This window comes from Macrobrachium nipponense, chromosome 44 (assembly GCF_015104395.2).
Source record: "Macrobrachium nipponense isolate FS-2020 chromosome 44, ASM1510439v2, whole genome shotgun sequence".
Classification (NCBI taxonomy): Eukaryota; Metazoa; Arthropoda; class Malacostraca; order Decapoda; family Palaemonidae; genus Macrobrachium; species Macrobrachium nipponense.
Window position 1 is genome coordinate 31,018,406 of NC_087221.1, and position 18,987 is coordinate 31,037,392.

General features: G+C 36.0%; 1 protein-coding gene across 6 annotated transcripts in view; it reads left to right on the forward strand.

Annotated features, from left to right (window-relative positions):
• Positions 1 to 18,987, forward strand: part of LOC135204142 (EGFR adapter protein-like) — a gene marked incomplete in the record, with an annotated part of 933,128 nt that overhangs the window by 234,236 nt on the left and 679,905 nt on the right. Inside the window, 1 exon segment of one of the 6 annotated variants that reach the window (XM_064234155.1) lies at positions 9,155 to 9,525. Within the exon segment in view, the coding sequence (XP_064090225.1) occupies positions 9,499 to 9,525 (27 nt within the window). 6 annotated transcript variants of the gene reach the window in all.

Genomic DNA, 18,987 nt, shown 5'->3' on the forward strand with positions numbered 1-18,987 from the left:
ATAAATGAGAGAGTTAATCTAAAACATTCCACTACGTCGAAGTGAATTCGTCTCAGACGTCACTCTTTTATTGTGAAGAAACCGTCTTTTATGTTGACAATAACGAGGCCTTTGAAGAAAATTACTCGTGGTGGATCATTTTGAAACTTCCTGGTGATAATTGCTTAATAACGTTACTGTTATGCAACAATATAGCCGTTTATCTCTTTGTAGCGTTCACCTGTAACGTTCAAAGGTACAAAACTTCTTTCGTATATTGTGTTTATATTTCTAAGGATTATTATTATTATTATTATTATTATTATTATTATTATTATTCAGAAGATGAACCCTATTCATATGGAACAAGCCCACGAAAGAGGCCATTGATTTGAAATTCAAGCCTCCGAAGAGTATGGTGTTTATTAGAAAGCAATAACAGAAGGTAATGGGAAACACTTATTAGAAAATGAATTAACAAAAAATAAATAAATATATCAATATGTCAGTAAATTACTAAAATACAAGGAGAATCGTATTAGTCATTATTTGACTATTGATGTTAGTGCGAGTGGTCTCTGCTGTTGAGACAGAACCTAAAGGTCTAATTTCACTCATTTCCACGCTTTACCTCCATAAGGCCTCAGGGTAAGGACCCATTCTGGCATAAGGCCGGTTTAATGTAAACCAGCCAACCTGTTGCGAGATTTAAAATGTAAAACATTTTATTACCGTTAGTTCTTTTGGACAGAAACCTATTTGAAAACTAATTGCTTCGATCTTGACGTAACATCAACCGCCTCGCGCTCTTCCCCCAACTCCAATCCCCCTCCCATCCACACCCCCCTTCCCCCTTCCACCCCTCCTCCTTTCTCTTTTACCCCTTCACTATAAGTGGCATCTCGTCAACGGGGATCTAAAAGAAAAAACGAAAAGAAAAATTATTCCTGATATCTGTGAGCATCCAGACACGAAAGCGCCTCAATGTTTTTATATCTTTTAATACAAGTATTTAAAAGTCTTCTTACCCGATAAGCAATTACAGCATCATGTTGAAAGGTACAAGCTCCAATGACTTCGGCTTGTGTTTTTCCTAATGTTTTATGTTCGTGTTTTATTTGCTTTTTGCCAAATTTAATTGAATTTCGTGTTTTTCTGTATGCGTGCTGAATTTGATAATGGATTTTTTTTTATTATATTTCCTTGACTTTAATTTTCTTTATTTTATTTCTTACTGTTTAGTTTATGTTCACATGCAACTTGCGAGAGATCATTGGGCATGCGCAGATGGATATCTCCCTCCATTTTATTTGCTTTCAGTATATACCTTTATCTTTTTATCTTTAACTCAATATTGCAATTATATCTAAACGTTAACTATCGTCATTGTAGCCTCTGTTACGATTACATTTTGACGAACAGCTGGGTCCGAATAGAACTATTTTTGATGTACAACAGGGTAGTGTTCTAATGCCTACATTGTTTTCGGTAATTAATCGCAGTATTGTTGTAGGCTTTGTAAACAGGATGATACAGATCTCATGGCAGTTGGTCGTTCTTTTAATGTACAATAAATTGTTAATGAACAATATAACGGTTTATTATATGGCCTTAATAGTCATTAGGTTCCTGTTACTCTCGGAATGAAATCTTGTCAGGGAGTACTGAATCCATTGCAGACTGAAACTCTGAAGAGAAATGTTGCATGGGTCAGCTCGTGGTCACATACCACATCCTGCCAGGCAAGCAAATAACACCATAATAGCCGTGGATCCACAAACCATATAATTTAATCTTTGTAGATCAACAATACGCAGGTTATCTTGACTTTCGGGTTTACCTTTTGGGGCATCTAGTAATTGAACTGTCTGTCTGTCTGTCTGCCTGTGCTGTCTTTTTTATGTCTGGCCATCCTCACAGATAGATTTTTATTAAAGTAAGATAACTTTAATGTCTTTAAATAGGGGGAGTGTAAACTTTATATATATCATCTATGAATGATGAGGATTCAGCATTTGTGTTGCGGGCCCGTGGGTTAGATTCAAGGTCAAAGGTTTGATCAAAATTCACCTCTGGCAGGAGCATTATATATTTCATTTTTAACTTTTTCTATCTTTCTTGCAATTTTTCAAATTATGTAAAATTATATTATTAAAGCTTATTTATCACTTCCTTTAATTTTTGCCAAACATGCCCTTTATTTTTTTTCTTATATTCAAAAGTATGTTTATCTGCAACATCAGGTTGCCCGCATCGTTAACTGTACGAGGAAATAAAGAAATACAGTAATTATGTGGAATGTGACTTTAAATATGCAGTACTAGACAAATACCATGGATAATTGCCAATAGGTCTCTCACTGAAGTCCTCAGCTTCATCATTCAAAATTATTTTTGAGGTTCCGGGTCCCAGCAGGAATTGACGCTCATTCTCTTCCATTCCACAGATAATTGAGATGAGTCATTTTCTATTCCTTTGCAATAAATTGAGTTAATACGTTTACTCCTTAGTGAGGGTACCAATTTTCCACTTGTTGCTATAACTTTTCTGCACTATGCTTACAAGTATTAATTTTTCATATAAGTAAATTTGTGGCAATATTAAGTTTTATGGTGGTCTGATTGCCTGGCCTTTTGTTCCTAACTCAGTATGCGAAATCCTTCTATTTTATCCTCTTTAAAAGATCTGACAATTTCATACATACAATCAATTGCAATAATTACCCGTTTTCATTGACGTTACTCCTCCAGTTTCTGAGGGGCATCTCGTATGCTGTAGCCAAGCTAATAGACTGAACTTCCTATGTACTTACATTTATATCTCTTTATTTATTAATTTGTTATTTTTTCCTTTTCAATAGCTGATCCTTTCTTTCTGGAAATCTTCTTTCAAATGAACACCATATTCTTCGGAAGCTTCAATTTCATGTCTTTGGCCCCTGTGGACCTGTTCCATATAAATAAGGGTCCTCTTCTGAATAATTATAATAATGATAATAATCTTTCAAGTTTCTTTATCCAAAGTGTTTTGGTTTTCGTTTATTTTTTTAGTTTTTATGATTTCGTGATTTTTTGTGAAAACTCAGAAAACATTATTTTAATCTAGTTTTGATATCCATATATTTATGAAATACTAATCTGCTTAGGTATGTACCGCCTTCTTTATTTTCGTTTCACAGACACCGAATAACTCCTCTTCCTTGGCCTCCCCCATCCCCCATCCTCACACCCCCCCACCCCCATCCCCACCCCCATTCTCCCACCGCCCTCCCCACATTCCAGCACAGCCTACCTTGCTCGTCGGCCTATTTAGATAACTCCTCTTGTATAACATGTTTCTCGTAGCACCCTACATTCCCCCTTCCCACTTTTTTTTTTTATCAGCTTGTAAAACTACACTTCTTCCGTATCATGTAAAATCACTTGTCCCTTGGTGAATAACACGTCGATCCTGTTGTAGTGAAATCCGAAGCTGTAGTGAACTTCTCTGTAAAGATTATGTGTGTGTCTTATATATATATATTATATATATATATATATATATATATATATATATAATATATATATATATATATCGATGAAGCCTGTTGCTGCGTAGGAGGGTTTTTCTAGACTGTTTATTGTTTGAGTTAGTTTTTTAATTTACTTTAATTATGTGGTTTTTATTGTGCATGTAGGGTTTTATAGACATAATTGCGTGTAAGAAGTATCCGCTTCTTAGAAATGTTTGATATTTTTGTTGATTATCATCACAGATTTAAAGTTTACTGTTTAAATAAAAAGTTTTGTTCCTTTAATTAAGTTACATAGTTTTTCGTACGCATAATCGCGTATGCTAAGTAACCTCATCTTGTAATTGTTTTAAAAAAAAGTATCTCAGCTCATTTTTGTTGAACAACATATATTCAAAAGGATACTATATTATACGTACAATGTCATACCTAATATATAAGAACGGGTAAGCTAATGCATTTGTTGATTTTGTAATTAAAATTTTTTATGAAAGTTTTTTTTATTCAATGTGATTAAAAATGTCATAAGCACTAAGAGGGAATTATATTACACTAAACTAGGGTCTAGTCGGTATTCTTTATAATTTACTTTTGGTGGTCATATCAGCTGTCAGCTGTTGAGAATCTATAATGCACTGAATTTAATCATTTGAATTGAATCGAATATAGAATTTAGGCCAAAGGCCACTCCTTGGGACCAATGAGGTCATTCAGCGCTGAAACTGAAATTAACAGTAAAGAATTTGAAAGGTGTAACAGGAGGAAAACCTCTCGCTTGCACTGCGAATCAATGGTTAGGAGAGGGTGGATTGTAGGATAGAAGAAAGAGAATATGAAAGGAGGTATAGTAAAAGGAACGAAAGGGGTTGCAGCTAGGGGCCGAAGGCACTCTGCAAAGAACCTTAAGTAATGCCTACAGTGAGGTGCACTGACGGCACTACCCCCTACCCCTGTCAGCTCTTGAGAAAAACTTGTGGGAAACTTGCAGAAATTACAATGACTGAGGTTTTTGGTATTGCATCAAGATAGTGATTAGATTGACTAGATGAAAAGCTTATTGCGTAAAACTAAAATACCCGCTGTTTTAGGATGGGTTAACATTTTTATATATTTAGTGATTTGTAAATTATATATATATATATATATAATATTATATATATATATCATATATAATATATAATATATTAATATATATATATATATACGTATATATAGGTACTCTATGTTTATGAGATTTTTTTCTGTATTTTCCTTCACCTCCTCTTACTTCTTGCTAATCAACACCATATTCTTTGGGGGCTTGATTTTCAAATCAATAGTCACTGTAGGCTTGTTTCATATGAAAAGGGTTATTCTTCTATATAATAATAATAAGGATCTTTACCATAATTTCCTCAGTCTACTCAGCTGTAAATGAGTACCTATCCCTGATGGGGTAGGGTCCAGCTATGGGTTAAATAGCAAAACTCAGCAATGATGGAAAGAAATGATGGAATAAACGACAACGACGTAAATGGAACCTCTGGCAACAGAGGAGCTTCGTCCGGCAACCAGATATTCAACCCAATTGTAGGGGAAGACGGTCAGGTACTTGGAGGTCGTCATCCAGCAACTGATCACCACAACGACAGTAATGAACAGCCTGAGATTGGAGCTACAGAGGCAAAAAGGAAGAAATGGACAAGAGAAGAAAATAAGGAAATATGGAGATGCTACATCAGAAGCAACCCGACGGAGAGAGGATATAGAAGAAGATTGGTCAACATCTGGAATGAGAGGAATAACACCCCCCAAACAGAGCAGAGGCTGGCAGACCAAGTAAGGAACATAAAGAAAAAGAACTGGCTCTCCCCAACAGAAAGAGAAGAACTGGAAAGGGAAATGTCACACGACAACGAATTACACGAAGACGAACTGAGAGACGATGCCACAGAAGACGACAGGGAGGATGAGGTATCAAACAACGACACACGAAGAAACACCGACGAAGTAACAGAGAGGACGGAATGGGTAGAAAAGATTAGACAATGGATGGAGCCAGATACAGAGAGAACAAAGATCCCCTCCATGAAAGCCTACAACACCAAGAAATTAAGGGAGAAAACAAGTGAGGTCAATGAAATACACACCACCAGTATCACAGAAACAAATAACTTGACATATGCAGGAGCAAGATTAGTAGCAGAACTGATGGGGATTCGAACACCAACACCACCGTCACAACCAACCCAACAGAAACCAAAACAGCAACCTCCTTGGAAAAGGCGCCTGGAAAAGCAAATCATGGTGATGAGATCTGACTTGAGTAAACTGAAAGAGATGGCAGAAAAAAGGCTAAGAAGCAAGAAAAAAAGGGAGGAACTCAACGAGAAATACAAAGTACAAGAGAGGGGACTAAACAACACAATAGAAGATGTAAAACAGAGGCTTAAGGCCAAAGCACACAAGATCCAACGGTACATGAACAGGAATAAGGGATACCAACAGAACAAACTATTCGGAACCAACCAGAAAAGACTATACAGCCAACTAAGAGGGGAAGACAACCACCCAGAAATTCCTGAAGCCGAATCAAGTAAGAGACTCTGGGAAAACATATGGAGCAATCCGGTATCACACAACAAACATGCAACATGGCTCCAGGAAGTCAAGGAAGAAGAAACAGGGAGAATAAAACAAAGATTCACAGACATCACGACAGACACAGTCAGACACCAACTAAAGAAAATGCCAAACTGGAAAGCCCCAGGTCCCGATGAAGTCCATGGATACTGGCTCAAAAACTTCAAGGCCCTACACCCACGAATAGCAGAACAACTCCAGCATTGTATCTCAAATCACCAAGCACCCAAATGGATGACCACAGGAAGAACATCCTTAGTACAAAAAGACAAGAGTAAGGGAAATATAGCCAGTAACTACAGGCCTATCACCTGCCTACCAATAATGTGGAAGTTACTAACAGGTATCATCAGTGAAAGGCTATACAACTACCTAGAGGAGACAAACACCATCCCCCACCAACAGAAAGGCTGCAGAAGGAAGTGTAGGGGCACAAAAGACCAGCTCCTGATAGACAAAATGGTAATGAAGAACAGTAGGAGAAGGAAAACCAACCTAAGCATGGCATGGATAGACTATAAGAAAGCCTTCGACATGATACCACACACATGGCTAATAGAATGCCTGAAAATATATGGGGCAGAGGAAAATACCATCAGCTTCCTCAAAAATACAATGCGCAACTGGAATACAATACTTACAAGCTCTGGAAAAAGACTAGCAGAGGTTAATATCAGGAGAGGGATCTTCCAGGGCGACTCACTGTCCCCACTACTCTTCGTAGTAGCCATGATTCCCATGACAAAAGTACTACAGAAGATGGATGCCGGGTACCAACTCAAGAAAAGAGGCAACAAAATCAACCATCTGATGTTCATGGACGACATCAAGCTGTATGGTAAGAGCATCAAGGAAATAGATACCCTAATCCAGACTGTAAGGATTGTATCTGGAGACATCAGGATGGAGTTTGGAATAGAAAAATGCGCCTTAGTCAACATACAAAAAGGCAAAAGTAACGAGAACTGAAGGGATAAAGCTACCAGATGGGAGCAACATCAAACACATAGATGAGACAGGATACAAATACCTGGGAATAATGGAAGGAGGAGATATAAAACACCAAGAGATGAAGGACACGATCAGGAAAGAATATATGCAGAGACTCAAAGCGATACTCAAGTCAAAACTCAACGCCGGAAATATGATAAAAGCCATAAACACATGGGCAGTGCCAGTAATCAGATACAGCGCAGGAATAGTGGGATGGACGAAGGCAGAACTCCGCAGCATAGATCAGAAAACCAGGAAACAAATGACAATACACAAAGCACTACACCCAAGAGCAAATACGGACAGACTATACATAACACGAAAGGAAGGAGGGAGAGGACTACTAAGTATAGAGGACTGCGTCAACATCGAAAACAGAGCACTGGGGCAATATCTGAAAACCAGTGAAGACGAGTGGCTAAAGAGTGCATGGGTAGAAGGACTAATAAAAGTAGATGAAGACCCAGAAATATACAGAGACAGGAGAAAGACAGAAAGAACAGAGGACTGGCACAACAAACCAATGCACGGACAATACATGAGACAGACTAAAGAACTAGCCAGCGATGACAATTGGCAATGGCTACAGAGGGGAGAGCTAAAGAAGGAAACTGAAGGAATGATAACAGCGGCACAAGATCAGGCCCTAAGAACCAGATATGTTCAAAGTATGATAGACGGAAATAACATCTCTCCCATATGTAGGAAGTGCAATACGAAAAATGAAACCATAAACCACATAGCAAGTGAATGCCCGGCACTTGCACAGAACCAGTACAAAAAGAGGCATGATTCAGTGGCAAAAGCCCTCCACTGGAGCCTGTGCAAGAAACATCAGCTACCTTGCAGTAATAAGTGGTACGAGCACCAACCTGAGGGAGTGATAGAAAACGATCAGGCAAAGATCCTCTGGGACTATGGTATCAGAACGGATAGGGTGATACGTGCAAACAGACCAGACGTGACGTTGATTGACAAAGTCAAAAAGAAAGTATCACTCATTGATGTCGCAATACCATGGGACACCAGAGTTGAAGAGAAAGAGAGGGAAAAAATGGATAAGTATCAAGATCTGAAATAGAAATAAGAAGGATATGGGATATGCCAGTGGAAATCGTACCCATAATCATAGGAGCACTAGGCACGATCCCAAGATCCCTGAAAAGGAATCTGGAAAAACTAGAGGCTGAAGTAGCTCCGGGCCTCATGCAGAAGAGTGTGATCCTAGAAACGGCACACATAGTAAGAAAAGTGATGGACTCCTAAGGAGGCAGGATGCAACCCGGAATCCCACACTATAAATACCACCCAGTCGAATTGAAGGACTGTGATAGAGCAAAAAAAAAAAAAAAAAAAAAAAAAAAAAAAAAAAAAAAAAAAAATAATAATAATAATAATAATAATAATATTATCGTAGTTGACGAGTAGATACAAAAATATGTTCCGGTTATTGACGTAATTACATAACCAAAATGAAATGTCATGTGAGGTTCATGCGTGTAAATACAGTTACCACACCTGTGTAGTTCATGCTAGACTTATATTTCAGTTTTATCTTTCATGTTGAAACTAATGGACTCCTCTGTGTGATCAAAGGAACACGGCTTTGTAACCGCATTGAAATACTGTTGATGTTATCTGTCTGTTTATAATCATGTATGTGTAAATATATATGTATATATATATATATATGTATATATATATGTATATATATGTATATATATATTATATATATATATATATATATATATATATATATATATATATATATATATATAAGTATGTTTGTATCCATGTGCGTGTGCATGTAGATATAGTTATATACATAAAACACACACATATACTTGTATATATATCTTATATATATATGTGTGTGTATATATATATAACCTATGAGAATAGTTTTTATGCATACTGAAATTGTACACCAATAAGTAGAGAGAGAGAGAGAGAGAGAGAGAGAGAGAGAGAGAGAGAGAGAGAGAGAGAGAGAGAGAGAGAGTGGAGAGATTATTCCATTACAAAAACGGTCTTCCTGCCTCGTTTCAGGATTATTTACAGATATTGAAAGTTATGCAATTGAGATAGTTATTACCGTAAATAAACTGTCGAAACATGAACTCATAAATCTTATAAAAAAAAATTACCCGAATGAAGTGTTATTTGTGATTTGTATAGAGGGTGCTCGCCTTCCCAATAACGTGTGGATTATCCGATAAGTGATGATATCCTTTCAAATGACAGAGATTGAAAACTGATTTAGTGAAAATGGCACTTCGTGGAAAATATACCGGACAAGCCGTTAATTGTGTGTGCGTACGTTTGTTCGTTTACCCTCTGCTGTGACGTCATCATCGTTGCCGAGTCATCGACTTTTGAGATAGTGCTCCACCATGAGGATTGTTTATCACTATGGCTGGGTAAGTCTTGGAAAAACAATTTTATTTTCTCTTGGTTTCATCCTAAAAAAGGCTCTCTCTTTCTCTGTGTGTTGCTCTGCTTTTTAACCTGAATATTTAGAAGAAAAACAAAACGATTAATTTCTCATTCCTCCCTTCAGTCTAAAATTCCTTATTTATGTTTTTTTATGAATAATCTTTTACAATAAACAATAGAACAGAAGTATTGAATTATTGCAGTTGTTTTCAGATGTAGTTAGGCCTACGCGTCTTGTTAGAATTCTTTATGGAAACCCCTTTTAATAATATAGGCCTAAGAGCTGTAGACCAGTGCGTAACAATGGTGCTTCTTGTGACCAGGTGTTATATACGAGAATTCGGCTCCTCTCCTCTTTTGTTACGTTTGGTTTCATGTTGTATATGGCACTAGAGGCTGTTGTTTGCTTTTGTTTATCGAAGCATGGTCTATTATTTCAGTTTGTGGGCTTATTGTTTATCGCTCTATATCGGCCTAGCATTATTTGTTATTCCTGTCAGTTTAGCTTTCTGTCTCTCACCCTATATCGGCCTAGCATCCTAGCATTATCCATTATTCCTGTCAGTAGGCGCTCTCCTCTCTCTCTCTCTCTCTCTCCTCTCTCTCTCTCTCTCTCTCTCTCATTATGAGGTAAGTTTGCCATGTACGTAAGAATTACAAAATTAAACCCGGCTCCTCAATAGGCGAGCGAAGAAGGGGCTCGAGAGCCTCACGAACTAAGCACACGACGTCTATTCAAGTAGCCTCATTTTCTTTTGAGTCTTCTGTAAGTCGACAGCTCTGGTAAATGAACTAGAGAAGGGTAATTATGTCTCCCATTTTCTCCTGGGGAGGTCTTACTTCCACCAGGTCTTTGTAAAGACCTGGAAAGCAAGCAGCGGAGGCTGTTTAAGAAGAAGAAAAAAAGATATACCTCTCCCCACCGTCCCGCCAGCGAGGTTCATCTCCTCCCCCTCCCCCCAACCTCTCTTCACAAGGCGGAGTAAGGAGAGAGGGAAAAAATGTCTTCTATCTTTTCTCTTTTATACTGTAGCCACTCCTTTCAGCTCTCTTCCTTGCGCCACCCTCGAATTTATGCGCGTTTTCTTTCTCCCTTTTCTTAGCGGCTTCCATAACGGATGTGACGCTATGCGATTCCGATATTTATTTCGTGAATATCTTTCTGAAGCAACCAGTCACCCTCCACCCATCCTACCCCCACTTACCCTCCCATAGCCCCACCTCATCACCAACCCTCATCTCCTCCAAATTGCCTTTTAAATTAACGAACTCGCATTGGAATAATAGGCTCGAAGTTTGCTTTCCGTCATATTTTAAGGTCTTTACAACAGGTTCTCTTGTAGGACATGTGTTTAAATTTGACTTTGGTTGGAGAATGACAAGCAAATGGAAGAGAAGTGAGAGATATTTGCACTTAATGACTAGTTCCATCCTCTGCTGAAAGCTACGGAAAACGGGGTATTAAATTCCATTAGACGACTATTGATGCCCATTATTGCTATCTCCGGTCAGCTTGATTATTTTCGCTAATACAGGATGCGGGAGATTTTTTGCATGATGCTCGGTACTATTGAGAGAGAGAGAGAGAGAGAGAGAGAGAGAGAGAGAGAGAGAGAGAGAGAGAGAGAGAGAGAGAGAGAGAGAGAAATCAGCCGTAGAGCAATTATAACTTGAGCGTCATCGCTGAAAAGCGTAAATGTGCGCAGCGTTGGTTTATGAATGAAATTGAAGATTGTAGTGAATCTAGTAATACAGTAGTAATTTACGCTTGTTTTTCGTATGGTCCTAATTTCTTGAGGGACAAGGAACGAATTCTTATTGTCTTTTTCTTCAGTCCCTGTTCTCTGTAGGCCTATAATGTTCCCAAAGCAGACACAGCTTTAAATTTCATTGTTTCCTTTAGTTTTTGTTTTTATATTTTTTTTATTTCTATATTTTTCCTTCATCTAAGTCAAAACTTAAAGAGGGTAAAGGAGTCTTTCTTCGCTGTGCCTTTACTTGAAGTTTTAATTCGATGTCTTAAGAATTAAGCACAATATGGTACTACGTTGAATTAAATATGCCTTTGTGGACTTTGTAGACCGCTGTTGCTACATCTAAAGGGCCGGCTACCTTTCTTTAGCTGCTATTTGATAATTACCGTATACTTCTTCAGAGACTATAAAACCTTTTTGTTATTCGTAGCACTATGAATCAAAGAAGCAAGTTAAAACCATACAGTTTTTAGCCTTCTTTATGGAGCTCTGAGACAAAGGCCTCCTCCTTTGTAAATGGCTGCCACCCAATTTTCCACTCTTCATTGTAACCGTTTTCTTTCTTTCCTCTGTGAGTGTTCCCATATTTCGAGATAGATGCCATTTAAGAAGTTCTTGAGGAGCAGCGCAGGAGTGCCTACAACTTTCTCAGTTGGGAATGTGTCGTTCGTTGACCGTAGTTGGTGTGACGCCCAGGTGTAGTATAGATGCATGAAAAAATAGTGCTTGTAATAATACTTGTAGATCTTGATGCTGATCTAGACTCATTTTTATCCTTCAAACTCAACTTCTCTCTCTCTGTATTGCTCACAGGCCCGGGCTAGATACGGCCATTAAGTTTCCAGTCCCAACGGCCTTGGCATTAAAAATTTATATAGAAAAACCGCGAAGACAGAATTTTCTTGTTCTTTTTCATGTAACTATATAATATTCAATCACTCATTCTTGCAACTTCCTGTTTAATTTAAACACTGAATGATTTGTTTCTTGACTTCTGAATAAGACTGCTTTAGCATGCAGTACATAATTAGACATAATCCATAGTTTACTGTGTGTGGTAATGTGCACTCTTCATAAATACGCACACATACGTACATGCATTTTATATATATATATACATATATATATTTATATATATATATATATATATGTGTGTGTGTGTGTGTGTGTGTGTGTGTGTGTGTGTGTGTGTGTGTGTGTGTGTGTGTGTTTGTGTGTGCATGGCATGGTGCCTGACTTTAGTCTAAATTCGCTATATATACATGGAAGTATTTATGCATCGTCACATTTCTTTAATACTAACACCAGCAATTAACTAAATTCCAACTGGTTCGTATAATTTTGAAGTTCCATTTTGCTTTTCCACTTTGTAAGCGACTTACGGGTATTAGCAGTGCGTTCGTCGACACCGCTTTCTTAGAGCGCGTACCGTACGTGATCGGTGTTTGATGAGCATTGTGAAACGCCCTGGAAGACAACTTCAAAACGTCTGGTATCGATTCCGTGGGAATTTCGCATTGAGGAGGAACAAACACAAAGACTTTAATTTCGGTAAGAGGTTTTCGAGAAACATGCGTCCGCATATATTATATATGTAATGTCTCTCGTTCCTTTGTTGCTCAGAGAGGAATTTCTTTTTTTTAAGCTTTGTGTAATATTTTTTTTAGGATGTACAAACATAACGCTATAGGTAGATCACGTTGCTTTGTTGTTATGAATGCAGGTCGACCCCCTTATTGCTTAATGCATCAACTCCCCCCCAACCACTTTTTTTATTGCATTTTGCTTATGCTTCTAAACTCTGAAAGAAGTTCTGAGGAATTAGCTGATTAGTTGCTATGGGGTACTTTCAGAAATTTTTGTGTACGGAAGACAGCTACTCCTTGTCTGTCAGTCAGCTGTATTTAAGGGCCCATTCTCAAGAATCCTTATACGTTAATTCGTAGGTAAACTGTAACCATTCAACAAAATTTTATTTTATGAGAAAACATATTGAACAAATAATCTGAGGCACTGATCATCGGCCTAACCTGTACCAGAAGAATATAGCCCCTTTTTTTCTTAATCATAATGTAAAGCATTACTGCCCTAGAACGATTTGCCTTGTATTTTGATATATTTTTATCGGTTTATCTTTAAATTTATTAATTTATCTTCTTTGGAAATTTGAATTTCCAGTCAGTGGCCCCATGTAGGGTTGCTCCATATGAATATGGGTTTGTCCTTGAATAATAATAATAATAATAATAATAATAATAATAATAATAATAATAATAATAATAATTCAGTTTTCAGTATTATGGAGTCATACGTAACTGATTCATATCACGTCGCGAAGTGAACAAAAGATTACAAGACTGGAAAGCATGCACATGAACAAATATCACAAGAACGAAAGGTTCGCACTTGAACAAAGATGACAAGAACGGAAGGTATACGTCCTGAGAAAGGGAACGTGTTGTGAGTAATAGCCTCGGACGAGTTAACGTTCTCAAGTCGCTTGTTGGGCGTTAGACCATGTGTAGCTAGTGACTAGCTACTGTTTGCGTTCATTCCGTCATTCCTCTGTTTGTTAGGGCGTCCTTCCAACCTTCACGCTTCCGGGGTTCTTGGTGCGTGCTGCCTTATCGTTATGGCCAAGACCTAAAGAAGTCTTCTTTAGACTGTGGTTACAACTGACCGCCTTGTACTTTCAAGTAGTTTCCATTGCTGATCTCGCGTTTTCTAGTCTCAAAGTGTAGACATTATTATTATTATTATTATTAGTTTTTTAATAATATTATTTGTATTTATAGTAATTACATTTAGTTGATGATGATGACAGATCAGTATCGAACGTTGAATCTTAAAAATAAAAATACCAGAAATGTATTCAAAACACATACACTAAAACAAATATATTCAAACCCACATACACTTTCGGAGATTGGATGTTTGGCGACATAATAATTCATTCCTGCATCTCCACACTGCAGATGAAGCATGGTGCTCCGAAAACGTATGGGTTTTTTTAATACGTTTGTTCTCCAATTTATGTTTGTTTTAAGTGAGTGACTGACATATATACGAGTATACGTCTATATATATATATATATATATATATATCATATATATCTAATATAATATACATATACATATACTATACATATACATATACATATACATATATGAATATATAATAATATATATATATATATATATATATATATACAAGTAAAATTACAAACAGTTTTATAGGCTATTGGTTCATATAACATATTTCTTACGATATTTATCAAAATATCCAATAACCTTCGAAATCATTAAGCTCAGGGTATCACAAATCCATCAAAAATACAATATGAATCGCGTCTTTATAACCCTTTCAACTCGGGTTATTAAATTATATCCAGGAAATTTGTTCAAAGAGTGGTAACATTTTCTCCAATTAACTCCTAAATCAGCTGATTAAGCGAGCTCTATAAATTAGTTTTTTGGGGGGTTGGGGGCCGGGCGATATTCACTCAAGAGAAAAAGATTTAGAAACGAACTGACTAAAAAAAAAAATTGTCTTTGATCAGTATTTTCACAATTATCAGTCTGCTTTCGGAGCCTATTGCCAGTTCTCTAAAATTTATGATTGATTTCGTTAAATGATTGATTTTCGTTAAATATTACTCGATTACTTTGCAATGCAGGTTAAGAATTGTAACAACTACTTTGAAATCATTAATTGCTTCTTTCTAATTAAGAACATATTCTTTGGAAGCTCGAATTTCAAGTCACTGGCCCCTCTGGGCTTGTTCCATATGAATGGGATTCATCTTTTGAAATAATAATAATAATAAATAATAAATAATAATAATAATTAATAAGAATAATAATAATAAGAATAATAATAATCAATAATAATAATAATAATAATAATAATAATAATAATAATAATAATAATAATAATATCTTTTACCGAAAAATTTCATGTGTGTATCTTGCTATGAAAAGATACAAGTTTGTTTGAATTACTTAATACTTCTTCCGTAAGACTTCTGTCTGTTTAGTTCTTTCTTTCACTCATGTATTAAGCTCTCTCTCTCTCTCTCTATCTCTCTCTTCTTCTCTCTTCTCTTCTCGATCCCCACTCTCTCTCTCTCGCTCTCTCTCTCTCTCTCTCTGACTCATCTTGCTTGATGAGACGTTCCCGCGTGAAATCAGATTAATCAACAGATATCACAAGTTTAACATACGACTAGAATTTGAGAAATATCTAGAAGTGTTCGTGAACTATCGGTGATAAGATTAGTGTGAAAATAGTAGGATAAAGCGTCTTCTAAGTTAGTTTATCAAGTATAATACTGTAAATCAGAACAGATGGCAGTAAGTTCCAACTGCGGGAAGAGATGGCGTAATTTAGCGTGTTTAGCAGATTCGCAATACGATGAGGTAGCAGGAAGGGAACTGGCATTTCTCATCTATGAAATCAGCAACAGTCCTAACCAAAAAGATACAAAAGCATTCATAGATATATTAGAAGGATATAATCCTTCAAACTGGAAAAAATCTAATGAAAACATCTGAAAATAATTGAAGAAGTTCCAAATAAAATCCAAGTGGTCAAGAGACTCATAAAGAAAATATACATAAACCAACATATTCCGACAAAGAAAATGAATAAGGTGAATCTTGTGAATATCCTAATTAACGCATTAGGAAGAAGAATGCCAAAAGCATGCAAACTGTGTAAGGTTTGGTATAGCATAGTCAATCCACAAAACCTAATCAGAAAATGGGCTGCATGCAACATTCCGACCCATCCACAGTGTGCTGAGGTAATACAAGATATGAGAAAAGATACAAGAATTTTTTGTTCAACATGTCTATCATGGATAGACAATGTTATTAAATCAAGATTGAATGTACAAATAGTTGAGGATGAAGAAGAAGAGGAAGAGAAGAAGAAGAAGAAGAAGAAGAAGAAGAAGAAGAAGAGGAAAACGGAAGAGAAGTAAACAAAAATGAAATGACAGAAAAAAATAAGGAAAACAAAGAACAAGATAAAAGTATGGATGCAGAGATACTCATTGATACTACATATGAGGCAATAAAGCAGCATACCTACGAAGAAATAAATTACGATATGGCAACAGAAAAGCAAAATCCCGAAGAGGCTCTACCCAGATCTACACAATGACGGGAAAGAGGAAAAAATAGACAAGAAAGACAAAATCTGCAACCTTTTGAAAAGAGGGAATTGCAGATTTGGAGAAAGATGTTACTACAAACATCCTAAGGTATGTCACAACTATGAAATATATGGTAAATGTGCATACCTAGATGGATATGGGGATGATTGCAGAGATCTGCATCCAAAAATATGCAAAAACCTAAAAGAAGGAAAAGGATGTAAGTTCGACAAAAAATGCAAATATATGCACCCTGTAGCCATGAATCATAATCAAATAAATAACCAACCAAGTAATAAAATCCAAAATAAGAAAGAAACAAATAAAGAGAGAAATCAAGAATATCAGGTAAAAGAGAAAAGCAAACCACCAATGAGATATGCAGAGATGTCAGCAAAAAATTTCAATGCATCAGCTCCAAAATTCTACTCAAGGGATAATAACTGTATTTATTATGCAAGAGGATATTGCAGAAAACGGAGAAAATTGCAGATTCAGACACAAAATGAATAATTATGATGAAGGAATAACAAAAGTTGGATTTTTTAATGTCAGAATTTCTGGAAATGAAAAAAAGAACAACATACCAGAACAGGAAAGAGACATGGGAAAATCCTTATTACTACCAATATTAAATGAAGGAGAAAACACGCAAACCATCATAGTGATGAATGCGCAGGGTTTAGTTACGAGTAACTCAAAAAGAAAAAATAGAGTACTTAGAAGAACTAACCCAAATTGAAAAGAAAATAGATATAATGAATATAAGTGAAACCTGGTATTCCCAAGAGACTGGGAATGATGATCAAATAAAAGGGTTCCAAACTTATAGATCAGATAGAAAAAATAGGAATCAAGGGGGAACCGCAATATATGGGAAAGACAAAAAACAAGGAAAAATATATGAGAAATATAGTAACTCAGAATGTGAACTAATAGCGGTAGAATTTGAATCTGAAAAATTAATGAACATAGTAATATATAGACCTCTTAATACTAAAGAGTTTGACTTAATAATTGAAAAATTGGATGATATATGTAGAAATCACAAGGACTGGACTATTCTCCTATCTGGTGACTTCAACTTTCCTTTCGTAGAATGGAAAGAACGAATAGGAGATTGTGGATGTACTTATACATATAAAAAAGAGAGTAATAGTAGTGCAGAAGATAAGAGGCAATTCGAAAAGCTATTAGATATGCTACTAGAATACAACATTCAACAAATAAATCACCTGCCAACAAGAAAGGAAAATACTTTAGACCTAGTATTTGTGAACGAGGTGAATTATGTTAAAGAAATAATAGTTTATAATGCGAGTATTTCAGACCATAATGTCATAGAATTAACAGTTCATTCCAAAGCAAGTGAAAACAGAGATAAGCAAGAAATGAAAAAGTGGGAAGGATATGGAAAATACAACTTCTACAGTAAAAATATAAAATGGTCAGAAAATAAATGAAGAATTAAACAAAGATTGGGATAACATTTTCGTAAGCGATGACATAAGGGTAAATACGGAGATATTATATATTAGAGAAAATAGTGGATAAATATATACCGAAGAAGAAAAGTAAACATCATTCATGCATACCAAGAGACAGAAGGATCTTGTTCCAGAAAATCAGAAAGTGGAAAAAAGGTCTTGCAAAAGAAAAAAATGCATGGAAAGTTATAGAACTAAAAAGTAAGATAGAAAATGCAGAACAAAAGATTATACAATCAAAAGAAAATGAAAACGGGAATTGGAAGAAAAAACCCTATTAAATATCAAGCAAAACCCCAACTATTATACTCATATGCGAAGAAGATGAATAAAAGAAGAATAGAAATAGGCCCTCTGAGAATTGAAGGGAGATTAACGAATGAAAAAAAGGAAATTTGCAACATACTGGCAGAACGATATAAGAGAGAATTCACCCCTAGAATAGATAATGAAGATAATGATATAGAAGTAAGGGACGAAAATAGTGAATATTTAGCTGACATAGAAATTATGAAGCTGATATTGTGCAGGCAATTAATGAAATTAAAAATGGAGCTGCTGCAGGGCCTGATGGAATCCCTGCTATTTTGTTAAAGAAAGTAGTTCATTCTATCGCAAAGCCACGTGCAATATTATTAAGACAAGTGTAGATACAGGCAAGATTTATGATGAGCACAAATTAGCATATATCACCCCTACTTTCAAAAGTGGATCAAGACTTGAGGCAAGTAATTATAGGCCTGTGAGTCTAACATCACATATTATGAAAGTGTATGAAAGGGTAATGAAGAAAAATATTATGAAACATTTAATAAAAAATAATTTGTTTAATATAGGACAACACGGTTTCGTACCCGGAAAAAGTACACAAACCCAACTGTTAGTCCACCGTGAGAACATATTCAAAAATATGAAAAGCGGAAATGAAACAGATGTGGTTTATCTAGACTTTGCAAAAGCTTTTGACAAAGTAGACCATAATATATTAGCAAAGAAAATTAGAAAACACAATATCGTAGATAAAATAGGAAGATGGTTAAAAGAAT